This window comes from Uloborus diversus, unplaced genomic scaffold (assembly GCF_026930045.1).
Source record: "Uloborus diversus isolate 005 unplaced genomic scaffold, Udiv.v.3.1 scaffold_12, whole genome shotgun sequence".
NCBI lineage: Eukaryota > Metazoa > Arthropoda > Arachnida > Araneae > Uloboridae > Uloborus > Uloborus diversus.
The window spans coordinates 2800495-2815759 of NW_026557876.1; the positions used below are offsets into that span (position 1 = coordinate 2800495).

The 15265-nt window shown below is 32.8% G+C and overlaps 1 protein-coding gene across 1 annotated transcript in view; it reads left to right on the plus strand.

Moving 5' to 3' along the window:
* LOC129232374 (vacuolar protein sorting-associated protein 26C-like) overlaps positions 1–15265 on the plus strand; it is a 36071-nt gene that overhangs the window by 17928 nt on the left and 2878 nt on the right. Inside the window, 4 exon segments of the mRNA XM_054866525.1 lie at positions 4406–4474; positions 4476–4503; positions 7785–7910; positions 12444–12565. Of these exon segments, the coding sequence (XP_054722500.1) occupies positions 4406–4474; positions 4476–4503; positions 7785–7910; positions 12444–12526 (306 nt within the window). The 3' untranslated portion in view covers positions 12527–12565.

The following is a 15265-nucleotide window of genomic DNA, read 5'->3' on the forward strand; positions in this document are numbered from 1 at the left end:
ATTAAAAATGTCAAATTTTAATGACTCAAATCTGTCCTGAAATCGGTTTCCACCGGGAAAATATCCATCTAAACCACGAGGAAAATATTTTGAGCCCCCCCTTGCAACTTTGCATATGGGCGCCCATGGTGTGTTACAGTGTTGAAACTCTATATTTTAAAAACAAGTTACCCTCGTCTAACGTGGTCAAGGTTCGGAACCGAGTCCAATTTTCGAAAAATCGCTTCAAGGTGCACACCCCCATGCTACAAACTAACTTTGTGCCAAATTTCATGAAAAGTTGGCCGAACGGTCTAGGGCAGCGGTTCCCAACCTTTTAGTTGAGCGGCCCACCAGTTTTGTGGAAAACACCATTGAGGCCCACTGAATACTTTTCCAGCCAAAATTTACTTTCTGGAGGGGTTAGGAAGTGGCATCTGCTCATAACTGTCCTTACATGCAAATAATATACCGTGTTAGGATTGAAATTGGTAAAAACAAGAGTTCTGGAAAGGTTCGTCCCCTTCTCCATTCATGCTGCACCACTGATATAGATACACTGTATAAGAACAATTTGCTAAATAATTTTAAAGAAAATCACTTTATTGTGCATTCACTTAGCTGGCATAGTTGTAAGAAAACTCAAAACAAGTCATCAAAGTTAAAGCTCCGTCTGATTTTTGACGCTGCTTTTCCTTTACGAAGGAGTTGATATCTGGAGTGAAACTGGAGAGTTTTAGTCTCAAATAACATAACTCGCAACATTCAAAGCATTTCAAATTAAAAAAAAAAAAACTGCAATGAAAAGTCTCATTCAAATACGTAGATAGTCGAAGAGCCCCTCAAGTGACTCTATTCACTGGTTACTCATGCTAGTTCTACAAAGGAGGACCATTTTTTAACTAGAAGCTTGAAGCTAATTCTAGTTTCTTTGGCAATTTTCTTTAGAGAAGTTTCTGATTCTGAAGGGGAAAGTTCATCAGAAATATGAAAAATCTTAATATCCAAGTTCCTTATTGGCTATGATGAGCCAGAGTGAGCTTTTGAATGACGGTACATCTAAAAGGTGAATTTTCGCAAAAAAACGGAAATTGACTCCCAAAGTCTTGGTTAACATTCTCAACCAGTGTCCACGGCCCAGTAGCACACTGTTTGCGGCCCATATGTGGGCCGCGGCCCATGGGTTGGGAACCGCTGGTCTAGGGGCTATGCGCGTCACAGAGATCCTGACAGAGAAAGATCCTGACAGACAGAGAGAGATCGTGACAGACAGAGAGAGATCCTGACAGACAGACTTTCAGCTTTATTATTAGCAAAGATTTAGATCTCAACTATAGAATATTACTTTTTAAGAAAGTCACAGCCTCATAGCATCTAAGTTTCATTTAGGAATTTGAAAACTATTTCTAATACTTTGTTCAAATCTTGAAACTCAATTTTTACCCACTTCCTTTTAGAGACATACCGAGTAGCACTTTCGCCGAGTACCAAATATGTTTTGAGAAGAACCACCGACACACACACGATGAAATTCGAACTCATTGGAATGGTACAATAGACCTTTTCATAGTAACATATAATAGTTTTTTAAAACAAGATTCTGGATAAAATTTAATCATGCATTATTTAAAATATTTTGTTTGTGTCAAAAATTTTACAAAAAAAAGTTTTTTTTAATTAAAAATAAATGAATAAATAAATGGTATGAACAATCAAGTTGCAATCTATTGTATTAATCTATTATAGCTCTAATTTTGCCGAACATAAAAAATTTTTAAAAGCAAAAAAAAAAACAACAACGTTAAAAGCACAAGTATGCAGGAACATTGTAGACACGTGTTTCTGCGTTACAAGAAGCGTCTTTTTGAGTGCATAAAATGTGAGCTAATGAATGTAAAGACATCCATTTTCAATAAATAAGTTTTATTGACTTTGGGAACACTAAAACCAAGATTTATTCCATTGAAGCATAACAAACCTCATTATTCTCAAAATTTGAATTTGATTTGTAAATAATTGCAGTATATTACATGCTTTCACTTTTCCATTACTTGTAAGTAATTATTTAATTATTTTGTCTTGAAAAATATTAAATTTTTTTACAACTACCCGGTATTGGCCGAGTATCTGATCAAACTTTGGTTGAGTACCAAGTACTCGGCAAATTGGCCTAGTACGGAGTAGTTACCAAGTAGTTGGTATGTCTCTACTTAGATCGGATTCTTTTGAAATGTTGTATATGACCTCAGACCAGAGTGGGACTCTGCCCCCCCCCTCCCCAGAGCTGATTCTTGAGTAGTTCTTTATAGTAGATTCTTTAGTAGATTCTTCTATTAGTAGATTCTTTATAGTTCTGTTCAGGGTTCGCCAATATATATGTTGGCTCTCTGTTTAACGACGCTCTATTTAACGACTTTCTCTATTTAAGGACGGCTTTTCACGGTCCCAGATGGTCCACTGTAGTGTTAAAAAGTATTCTATTTAAGGACGCTTTCTACTTAAGAGCGATTTTTTTGTGGTCCCTTGAAAGTAACACAGAACAGAGTTCGTTAAACAGAGAGCCAACTGTATATCACGATATATATCTGATATTTATTTTGAAAATATCATGATATTTTGATATTTTTGATATTTATTTTTTCAACTGCGGTATTTCCAATATAAGAATTATATCAATCATAGTAATATTTCATTTATTTTTTAAAATAACGAAAAAGTTATGTACTATATTTTTATGATGCATTAATACATCATTAATATAACAAAGTAATATAATGTTCCTATTTTATTTCATTTTCATAAAAGTATTAGTAATGTAACAATTTTAATTCATATTACAAGTGCCTAATTAACTATTAAACATTAGTCAGAAAAAAAGAAAGTACACAGACTAATGCATATTTTTTATGTCTGAATCATTATAACTGTGTAAAAGTGGCTAACAGAAGAAAAATGAGTAAAACAGCTAATGCTAAATTAACTTGACTAAAATTGATGAAAATGTTAAATGAAATCTTAGACATAAGTAATGAAAGAAACCTAAACTTTTAGTCTACATATTGTAAAAACAATATAAGAAAATAAATAGTGATTTGAGGATGCATTTACTATTTTGAAGATTTTAGTTTGTGCTGATTGAAAATATCCGATATATATCAAAATATTGGATATATATCAAAATATCGGATATATATCAAAATATCGGATATATATCAAAATATCGGATATATATCAAAAAATCGGATATATATCAAAATATTGGATATATATCAAAATATCGGGCGGATGTATATCAAAATGTCGGATATATATCAAAATGTCAGATATATATCAAAATGTCGGATATATATCAAAATGTCGGATATATATCAAAATATCCGATATATATATCAAAATATCGGATATACAACTTCCATATATCGAACTTCCACATATCGAAATTTTCTATATATCGAAATCCCAGCAAATTTCTATGTTCATTATATAGAAAAATTCTTTCCATATATCGAAAAAATTTTAGAGACATTCATAGATTTTGTTTTCCATTTTAGACTTTGTCTCATGAAAAATGAAGGTTAGAGGAGAAAATTACGTTCACTAAAGGTTGCTACGGAACTCATAAGAAATCTGGGGGTTGAAGGATGTGTAGATAGGTCGTTGTTCCGTTCCGGAGTTCTTAAATTCCCTCAAGTTTATTTCAAATCTTAGTTGTAATCAGTAACACTGTAAAATCAGTTTCAAATTATCTCTTTTGTCTGTTGGTTGTCATTCCTAGTCTTCTTAGCTTCAGTAAAAATCATTCAAGTTAAGTAGATTTATTTTTCACTTTTCTTTCAATCACATTGTTAAAACGAAAATCCCCTCATGTTGCGATCAAGTTGAATTGCCGAAGGAATATGAAGATGTATGGTTGGCGTAAAAATGTAATTTCTGTTAATTTTTTAATTATTAATTTTCATTTAATCCCATACTCGTATAAATTATAAATTGGGTTTCATGCACGAAAATTAGCTTTTATTTTAATGTTTTAGGATACTTAGGATGATAAAATAAGATCATTTCCATATATCGAAATTTCTATATATCGAATTTTTTTTCCGGCAATTTTGCTACTTCGATATATGGAGGTCCGACTGTATATCAAAATATCCGATACATATCAAAATATCCGATATATATGAAAATATGGGATATATATATATATATATATATATATATATATCGAAATATCGGATATATATCAAAATATCGGATATATATCAAAATATCGGATATTTTCGATATTTTCAAACCCTGGTTCTGTTAACTGTACCATCAGTTTTTGCACGGGAGCAGTTTCGATGTTTTTTGTGTCTGACAGTTGAATGGATTTGGTTGCGTTGCCATGTTTCAATCTTCCTTAACATTCAATCTTTCGCACTTCCAGCTTTGCATCGAGAAATGCGATGCACCAATCAGGTCTGTGGAGCTGCAGCTGGTGAGGGTCGAAACCTGCGGGCTGTTCGGAGGGATACTCCAGAGACGGTAAGATGAATGCAGTCCTTCGAAAAGTCTACTTACTGTTTGTTGCTCCTTGATTCCTTTCTTCAAAAATCTTCAAATTTGTTTCTTTTTTGAGAAAAATAACAACTTTTTTTTAAAATCCAAGATCATAATATTTTCGAGGTGATTTATTCCTATCGGGGGAAAATGAAAATGTTACCGTATTACGCCACATTATCAGGCATAGGGCAAAATTCAGGGGTCACCAGGTTTTCAATAAGACAGGGTTTTGTACAGGTCATGGAAATCCTGGAAAGTCATAGAAAAAAGATTAACAAATTTCAGACCCGGAAAAGTCATGGAAATTTGAAATTTTCATTCCAAGTCATGGAAATTCATTTAAAGTCATGGAAAAATGTCTTGGACAGTAATCAAGTAACAGTATCTAAGGAAAGGATTAGAAATCTTCAGGTATTTAATGGTATTGCTAGTTCGTTGTGTGTGCCACACTAGTAAAAACTATTAATACTCGAAAATTTAACTATCCCAAAAACAAATCTGAGTTTAGAAATCCTATTGCATCCGCTTCTGTAACAGCCGTCCAACTTTTTTGGTAATGAGATTTTACTGCTGGGACACTACTCATTTTGAATTCACCCATTATTTTCAGCACTTCTTGTTTGTCATATTGCATAATAGTGGAGATGCATGTTTTTGATTTTACCACACCCACTCGAAAAATGTAATTCAGTTGCATCCGAGTTTATTTCAACCATTCCTAAAAAAAGCACTAAATTTATCAGAGTTTATTTTAATTTGTTGAAGGTTTTAGAAAATAAAGACTTTAGTCAGGCAATACATAAAAATAATTGGCAAGTTTGACATTAAATAGTACTATTCTCTTTGTGTAACAAGGTCATGAAATTTTTTATGAAGTCATGAAAAAGTCTTGGAAAAGTCATGGAATTCTTTTATCCAAAGTGATTATGAACCTTGATAACATTTTCCCTGGTCCTTTCCGGCATGCCGGAAAAATAGAGCTTAGGCGAAAAAATTAAAAACTATAAAAAGTATATCTTCAGCTTAAAAAAATAATATAAGTTCTATACACATCTTATTAGTATTAATAAACAGTTTAATTTTGTAAAAATATTAACTAACAATGTGATTTGTTATTTTAACAACAAAAATATTATTCAATAATGAATAATTTTATAAAAAAATTAATTGAAACCAAGCAAACATTTAAGCAGTAAGTGACAGCCCCAAGCCAGTGCTGAAGAATATACCATAGCTATTCAATAAATAAAAAGTTAAACTTACCTCTCTAAAAGGAACCAAAAATAATTTATTTAAAAAAAAATATATGAATAAATCGCAGTAACAATTGGTTTCTGATTGGAACTAGAATGGGGAAATTTGCTTTGGTTTTATTGCAAAATAAACCTTGAATTATCCGGCATGCCGGAAAATTCGAATTTCCAGGCATGCCGGTCAACCTCCTTTTTCCCCGACATGCCGGATAATGCGGGGGTAATACGGTAATATTTCTGCCACTAAATAATGTATTTATTGTGTTTTCAGTATTTACATGCCAATGCTCTTTTTCTTTGTGATTTTTTTTGTGTGTCACATAAAAATGCTAGATTTGATAAAATGCAAACTGTAAGATAATTATATTACTATTATTAATTTGAGGAAATGTTCTTGTAAAAATTTCAATATATTTCCATTTAATGGGTGTGTATTTATGTGTACTTACTTATATACAAATGCATAAAACTCCAAAATGAGAAAAAAGTAGCAACTTTCTGTTTAAAATCTCACAATTCACAAAAAAAAAAAAAAAAAAAAAAAAATCGAAATAATTTTATTCAAAATTAACGGTTGAACAATGATTAGTATTATTTGGGTCATTTTTGTTGTTTTGAACAAAGAAAGTTTTATGCTAATTTTTCAAATAAGCTTAAATGTTTGGTGCAGATTTCTGCTGAAAAGAATAAGAAAAATTCAAAAATAAATGAAAAAAGATTGCAAATATATTTTTAAATATTTAACGTTTTTTTTATATATTCCAAGATAACTTGTAAACTACATTTTAATTTATAAAAATATCATCTTTTCCAAAAAAAAACTTTTTCTTTCCACCACTTCAAAGTATCGAGAAAGTTTGCATCTATAGGGCTGCCGGTCTGCTCAGTAAAAAAACATAAAAATCTGTCTGAAATAAGAATAAATGTATAGTACAGTAGACACTCATTTTATAACAGTAGACCTTCGGGTTTATTTTACGCGATTTAAGATTTGACACCAAGGGTGCAACCAGAGGGGGGGGGGGCCCACAGGGTCCGGTGGCCCCCCTCCCCCAGAACGCTAATTTGAACAATTTTCAAAAATACTCTTTTTTTATTCGAATGAAGATCAACGCGCTTTGAGAAAACGAAGTGGTTCCAAAGTAAGCAGGGACGACGAGAGGTCATTTAAAACTTCCCCCTGTCCTCCTTTTCGGCATTTATTTTTTCTGTAGTTAGGAACTAATCGTTCATAACACTGCCTATTTCTTCTGCTATTGCGGAGCGATCGTTTTCAACATTGCGCCGTCTCAAGTCCTATTTAAGAAGCACAATGATGCAAGAACGCTCAAATGGATTAGCACAGCTTTGTATCAACAAATATATAGTTGTACAACCAGATTGAGTTACTGAAGAACTAACCAAGAAACAACGACGGGTTAAACTTTGTATTGTAGACAATAAGACAATTTTATAAGTGTACATATGCAATGTGGATATTTAGGACTCATCAAGTGTAAGTGATTTTATTGACTATTTTGTTGTATTTTTAAGTGATTTCATACCATTTTAACGTTTTCCTTTTTTTTTCTTTCCTTGAATGATCTTAAAAATATGAATAGTTTAGAGCTTTTGGTGATAAAAATTCGTGTGCATTTTTATTAATTTCATTAATATAGTAAACGAAGTAATAACAAGTATTGATTTCCATTTATTAATTTGAACGTCTTACGGCCATACTGTTGTTTCAAGTACTTTAAAGTTTATTCTTAACGTGATTTCAATTCTAGCATAAGAACAATTAATGTTTTTGCAACAGTTTTTGAATAAATTGCAAAACTTATACAATTTTAAGGAATTTTGCTAAATAATATTAATAATAATAATAAATATATATTGATGTAAAGAGAGAGAGAGAGAGAAAGAACGCGATAGAGTGTTGTGAAGACAAAATTGTGCCCCCCCCCCTAAAAATGATTTTCTGGTTGCGCTCCTGGCCAGAAGAGGCCTAATGTCTGTGTTCTGTTCCAGCCACCGAGATCCAGAACATCCAGATAGGGGAGGGGGACGTTTGCCGGAACATCCTGATCCCCATCCACATGATCTTCCCCAGGCTCTTCACCTGCCCCACCCTAGTCACCAACAACTTCAAGATAGGTGAGTGACGGTGATGTAAAATGCCCGGGTATTTATTTTTGGGGGTAAATACCCAGGGTATGTACCCGGGTAAATACCCAAAATGGGGGATTTAGCTGGGTATTTATTTCAAAAATTTATATTCAACTAGTGATGTAAAACACCCGGGTATTTAATTTTAATGGTAAATACCCAGGGTATGTACCCGGGTAAAATACCCAAAATGGGTATTTACCCGGGTATTTATTTCAAAAATTTATGTTCAACTAGTGATGCAAAATAGCTGGGGTATTTATTTTTAGTGGTAAATACCCAGGTATATACCCGGGTAAATACCCAAAGTGAGTATTTACCTGGGTATTTATTTCAAAAATTTATATTCAACTAGTGATGTAAAACACCCGGGTATTTAATTTTAATGGTAAATACCCAGGGTATGTACCCGGGTAAATACCCAAATTGGGTATTTACCTGGGTATTTATTTCAAAAATTTATATTCAACCTAGTGATGCAAAATACCCGGGTATTTATTTTTAGGGGGTAAATACCCAGGTATATATATATACCCAGGTAAATACCCAAAGTGGGTATTTACCTGGGTATTTATTTCAAAAATTTATATTCAACTAGTGATGTAAAATACCTAGGTATTTATTTTTAGTGGTAAATACCCAGGTATATACCCGGGTAAATACCCAAAGTGGGTATTTACCTGGGTATTTATTTCAAAAATTTATATTCAACTAGTGATGTAAAATTACCCGGGTATTTATTTTTAGGGGAAAATACCCAGGTAAATACCCAAAATGGGTATTTACCTGGGTATTTATTTCAAAAATTTATGTTCAACTAGTGATGTAAAATACCTGGGTATTTATTTTTAAGTGTAAATACCCGGGTAAATACCCGAAATGAGTATTTACTCAGGTATTTATTTCAAAAATTTATATTCAACTAAGACACATTTCTGTATGTATTTCACTATGTATATATACAACCAACCATATACAAAACAATATATTTTAGCCCAAAAATTGTATTTTGATCACATATTTAAAGAATTATTGTGTGAAACAACTTAGCAATCTAATATATTCACATTAAATGAGTTGGATATGCCTAATCAATGTTGATAGCAAAATTTCAGATATAAAAAGCTATTCTACAGAATGTGAAAAGCTTATCTGGTAACAAAAAAAAAAAAAAAAAAGCAAACATCTCCAATTATGACATTGAAAAGAAAGATTCTTTGTTTGGCACGATATGTTTCTTTCATAATTTCATCAAGTCTTTCAATAAAAAATATTATTACCTGTGTAATACTTATGTATCAGTTTTACCAATTATTTTATGTTTAGATTTTTAAAAAAATCCCATTCACTTTTTGCATTTTTTTTGTAAAACACCCAGTTTTCGGGTATTTACCCAATCCTTGGGTAAATACCCTAAACATATTTACCTACCTGCTGGATATTTACCTGATCCACATTACTAGTGAGTGACATCCAACCCCATGCCTTTCTTCTTTTAAAATAAAAAAAAGCCATAAAATCAGGGGGCATTCATTAGTTACGTAAGGATGATTTTCACAATTTTTGACCCCCCCCCCCTTATTATTACATAAGATTCCATTTTGTTTTTCACAAAAATAAAATAACGAATCTTACATCACTGGAATCATTACATTAAATACTTCTTTGAGCATCCCCCTTCTAGAAGCTTTTTATTACATTTTTAGATGATGTCCTTTGGGGCCATTTATTAGTTATGTAAGGATGATTTTGGCAATTTTTGACCCTCCCCCCCCTCCCACATGTAAGGATAAAAAGTTGAAACCTAGACTGAAGGTTTTTTCGACATTTTTTTGCATATGATGCGATACTAATTAAAAATAAAACATGCCATACATAGTGCGATTTTTTTTTTAAATTTATTTAACACCACTCATTCTTTATAAAATAAATAAAAAATAGCGCATCCTAATAAGTTTTTCATCTTCCAGACGCAAACGAAATGTAATCCCTGTCAGACCACTCGACCACGCGATTTCTAATGCAAAATATCGACTGGGAAAATATTACGTAAGAATGGGTCTGACCCCCCCACCCTCCCAAGTAAGGGTATGTAGAGATTTTTCCAGCCCCTCCTCCCCCTCGGGACTCTTATGTAAATATGAGTAATAAAAATGATGAATGGCCCCTTACCCACTTTTGTTTCCGTTTCAGTTTTTGGGGACGTCTGAAAAAAAATGAATATTTACTCATTTCCATTATTTGTTCAACAGAATGGACACAATTAACATAATTTTTTTTTAAATGTGTGTGTCATATAAGACACGTGATTAGAATTGAAGCTTTTATCTTATCTTTTTTTTAACATTCTGAACTGTCACTTCGCTCGTGGTTTTGCTCTTTCTGCACATGCTTTGCCATACTCACTACAAAATTTTGTAACTTAATGAAGAAAATAGATCATAAACAACTAGCTGCGTTGCCCGGCTTTGCTCGATCTACCTTGAAAAAAAACCCATTGCTTCAAGTGAAGTATCTTTAATAACCAGGATTAAAGGAAAGAAAGAAACCATCATGCAAAATTTTCTTGCCAAACAATGATGAAAGATACTAAAATACTTTTAAGAAATTAAAATAAAATGAGAAAGATGGATTTAAAAGGCGTAACCATGGAAACACAAAATAAAATAAGTTTAAGGAATTAAAATGCGAAAGATGGAAATAGACATTGGATTCAATAAGCATTACCGTGGAAACGCAAAATAAAATGGCTAAAAACTTGAATAGAGAACAGATTTTTGAACTTCATTTAATTCGCTTGTAACTTTTTTTCTAATGGAGATAGAGGGTTAAACTTTCGACCTTAGGTCGAGCTAGATCTGGATTAAAAAAAGCAGCTCTTTCCAATGCTATCAAAAAGAAAACTGTGGGACGATTCCTTCACTTTTTATTGATGGATTTAATGAAGAAAGTAGTGCCTAAATTTCAGCTAAGCCTAAAAAAAATTCGAGCTATAAATGTAAAAAACTCCTGCTGCAATTAAGTTAGAGCATTGGAACAAATTGCGTCGAACGCGGAAAATTCTTCCCTTTCCACGATGTATAATATCAATATGTGCAAGTAATTTTTCACCCCCTTATTCAGGAATTTATGTGAAAATTGGGCATAGAATGGAATAAAAAAAGAACCATTCATCGTTTTTTTTTTCAAACTGGTCTGCAAAACCTTTATAGGACCTAAAGGAACAAACTAAAAATTTCAGCCAAATCAGCCGGGTAGTTCTCGAGTTTTGAGAGTTTAAACACACAGACGCTTTTTGGAGACTTCATTTTAAACTATGTAGAGATGAGAGACCTGAACAATACTAAAAACTTGCTTTTTATTTGTTGCCCAAAGACAATGAAAACTAATAGGAATTATGAAGTTAGTTTCGTTAATAACAATTAACAAACCAATTTCAAGGCGTAGCTCAAGCGACAGGGATTACACTTTTAAACTGACGACTTGAATCTTCAAAATTATTTGAAAAGTTTACGATGCCCAAATTCTACAAATATATCCTCGCTTAATTTTAGCCTTGAAATTAATTTGTAGTTCATTTCCAAAACGTGATTGTTTTTGCAACAATTAGAAAACACGTCATATCTAGCACACAAAAAAGTTGATAAAGTAAAGTAATTAATGTCTACAGATTTTTGAAGTTTAAAAAAATCTGATTTAAATCAAAAAAATCAGATTTAAATGAAACAAAATCTGACTTTTTTGATTTTTAAAAATTTTTTTTAAAAATCACGAACCCTGAATAGTAGTGTACTATTATTATCACTATAACTGATGTTAACTTATTGCTTTTAAGCTTATTTTTGGGTTTTTCACTTATGCACTAATCTTACTTACGCGTGTTGGTCCCCTTTGGTTTGTTACGAAAGGAGGTAAATTATTTTCCAAAAGTGTTGGCGACCTTAATTTGCATTAGTTTTTCTCATTCGTTCTTTCCTTCTTGCAACGAGATTGTGTCAGCAGAATATGCAAATTGCTGGGTAGCATTTAAGCCTTCGTTTCGAAAGAACATTTTTCTTTCGGCAGCTCAATTGAGTCTGTCCGTTTTTGCCGATAGCTTCGGCTTACTGCTCTTGACGTGAATATCATAGCTCAACATGTTTAACCTTTCATACTTTGACTTAGAATGTTAGCTTCAGAAGTCATTTAAAGTATAATGAGCTACTTAATATTGTAAAGAGCGTATTCTCAATATTTCGTTTAACATGTCATTGTATATATCACAGCCATAATAAACAAGTTACTTTTTAACTTTGGCTCTTCTTGATGTTGCACAAGATAAATATTTTTTTTCAAGAAGTATCATAAGTCCTGGTTGAGCTTCCACTAAAAGTTAATAAGCTGAGCACTTTTAAAAGCTCACAGTTTAACATGGTTGCATATAAGTGAGAGGTCACTGTAATTAAAAAAATAATGATTGTAAAAGTCTTTTGAGAAGCTGCAGAGTTGGTGGATGCTGATGCATTGACACTTTCTTTTCAGAGTTCGAAGTGAACGTCGTTGTGGTGTTCGAAGACGAACACATCATCACCGAAAATTTCCCGATCGTCATCATACGCCCCTGATCCTCTTTTCCGAGAGTTTACATCTGGAGCAACTTCCAGGTAATTTTTCCTAGACTCCTTCTAAAAGTGCTGAGGGTTGATTCCACAGGTAAAAGCAGAACCATAAACAATTTGTCACGTTCCATGCAGAATAAACAGCACTGTTACGAATGCTGTAAATAGTAATTATTTTTGTGATTAATTTGTCGTAATCTAGCTAAATTCGGCGTTTATTAAATTATCTTTCATCTAAAATTATTGTAGTAACGTAACCTGTAAATTAGTTTCTTGTAATGAATATACAGCCCCCGTACATTCGGCTGAAGTATACGGTCCCCTCAGTTCTGAATGATAGAATTTGTGAATGGAAAAGAAATAAAATAACGGTCTACGATTTTTGGGAATCTTGTGGAATATTTGAGAGTTCTCTTTCGGTGTGTATAAAAAGCCGTTACGCATGATAAAAAGTCAGTTTCGATTGAGAATTTGTACTGAGAGCGTATTAGCTCTGTTTATTGCGAGGTATTTCGCAGTGTTGTTTTCGTATTTCGATGTAAATACGTGTGTAACTGTTGAGTTTACGGTGTTGATTGTTATTTGCTTAATTGCTGATGATTAATTTAGCAGTTAACGATATTTACTGTACATAGTGTAAATAAAGCTCCTGTGTTTTTCTCAAGAACTGTGTCGTCCTTTCAAGAAAGTGGAAGTCGCAGCGGATCCGTAACAGTACTTTTTCAAAAACATCCTTTGGGTTTTTTCTTCTTTTTAAGCTAAATTCAATTCGCAACGCCAATAAATGATAGGGGGCGCTGTCGCCAGTCTAATGGCGGATGAAAAGGGTAAAACAAATGCCGTAACTTATAGCTTGCTTTGACGCTTAGCGAATGACAGTCATTTTTCATCGTTTTTGTGGGAAGCTTTCTTTTCTATTCTTCTGAAATTACATCGCACCATAAACTGTCTGAAGCATGTAATTTACCCCAAAGAACACACGTGGAATGGAATGTTTTACCTTTTTCTTTAGTATTGTTAATCACCGCGAGGTAGCATATTCCAGCTCTGGAGTTGCAAATGATAAATAATTAAATAAATTTTAAAAAATATTTTTGGTTTATATTTAAAAAATAGTTAAAAAAATGGTAACTGACTGACACCTAGTGTCCTCGAAAACGTTACTCATGGACTTGCCCTACAATTACTTTGATGCAGGGTGGGTACAGAAATAGTTTTTGGAGGGGGCACCAGAGTATAAAAGTAAAAAGTGCCTCATCATACAATTTTGCATGTTTTTTTCACTGTCCTAATGTCAATTATCAATCCTATCAAAGAATTAATAAACAGAGTGTGATATTATATTACCTTTGAATTATAAAGCAATGAATTAATTAAGTCAGTTAGATATTCTTTCCTATTAATCTCAGAGTCCTATGTTATTCCTCTAGAAACAAGAGATTTTGTTCAAATATGCTGTGTTTCTTTTTATTTCCTTTTACAAAAAAGGAAGTATTGTATTCGCGAATAAATTTTCGCTCATAAATCGGCCTCAATTTCCATTTTTCTCTCCCCCGAATGAATATTGAGTTTTTTTTTTTCAATCTGACCACACATGGATAAGTGCCTAAGAACGTACATAGACACGCGAAATATCCATAATGACGATTCCCGAGTTAATTACAACGAGTTTTCTCGTGACATATGTATGTCACCACAACTCAAGAACGGCATGTCCTACAAAGTTTAAATTTGGTACATGGACTCCTAGTGGGGTCTAGTTGTGCACCTTCCCTTTTGGTTGCTTACCAAAGGAATTATCAAAGGTTCTTAAATATGGGACATAAAATTTATAATAAAACTAGAGGACCCGACAGACGTTGTTCTGTTCAATCTTTATAAATTAAAAAGTTAAAAAATGTCAATAAACTATCAGGTGTTTGAACCGTTCTGCTGAAAAAAATAAGTAAAAAAAATGTTTTAAGCTGCTATTTTGTCAGAATGCATATATTTTTTACAACTTGATTTATCTAATGCCCACCGAGCAGTTGTTTCATTAACTATTTTTTCTCCCGTACTTGATGGTTTGTTCCTTCAGCCATACTCAAAGGATAAAAATCGCCCTCAGATATTAATTGTAAAAAACGAACTACCCATGTAGAACAAAAAGGAAATCCCGCCGCAACATCCCCCACATGAAAAAGAATAAAACAATCAAAAGGATATCGTTTAAAAAACAATAAAGGTAACAACAGTTCTCTGAATAAGCGAAAAGCACTCATCCTTCCGCCCCCCCCCCCAATCCCGATGTAAAATAAACACATTATTCAACTAAAATGACTAAAAACAAAAAATCCCTAATAAATTACATTAACAGTAGCTTTAAAATGTAAACAAATGATCACACAACTCTATTGTTTACAGCCAAAGTCGCCAAGCCACCACGTTACTGTAATCCAGTCGATCAGCGAGCGAAATCAACTCCGACCGATTAGCGGTCCAATCTTTTGAATGAACTTTTAAAACTTCATTGCCTAATTTGTTCTTTTCATCAAAGATAAAGATCTTCCACTGCACTGATCTTTTGTGTACAAAACTACACTGTAGTAATTTGTCTGGACGAAAATAAAATTTGTTTCGTCTTTAAATTCCATCATCTTTTCCTTTAATAATGCACTGATTAGTTGGATAATCCTTAAATTATTCCTGACATTGGTGCCAAAACTCAGAAGGATTTCTGCCGAGAAACAAATGTTGCTAGGTACG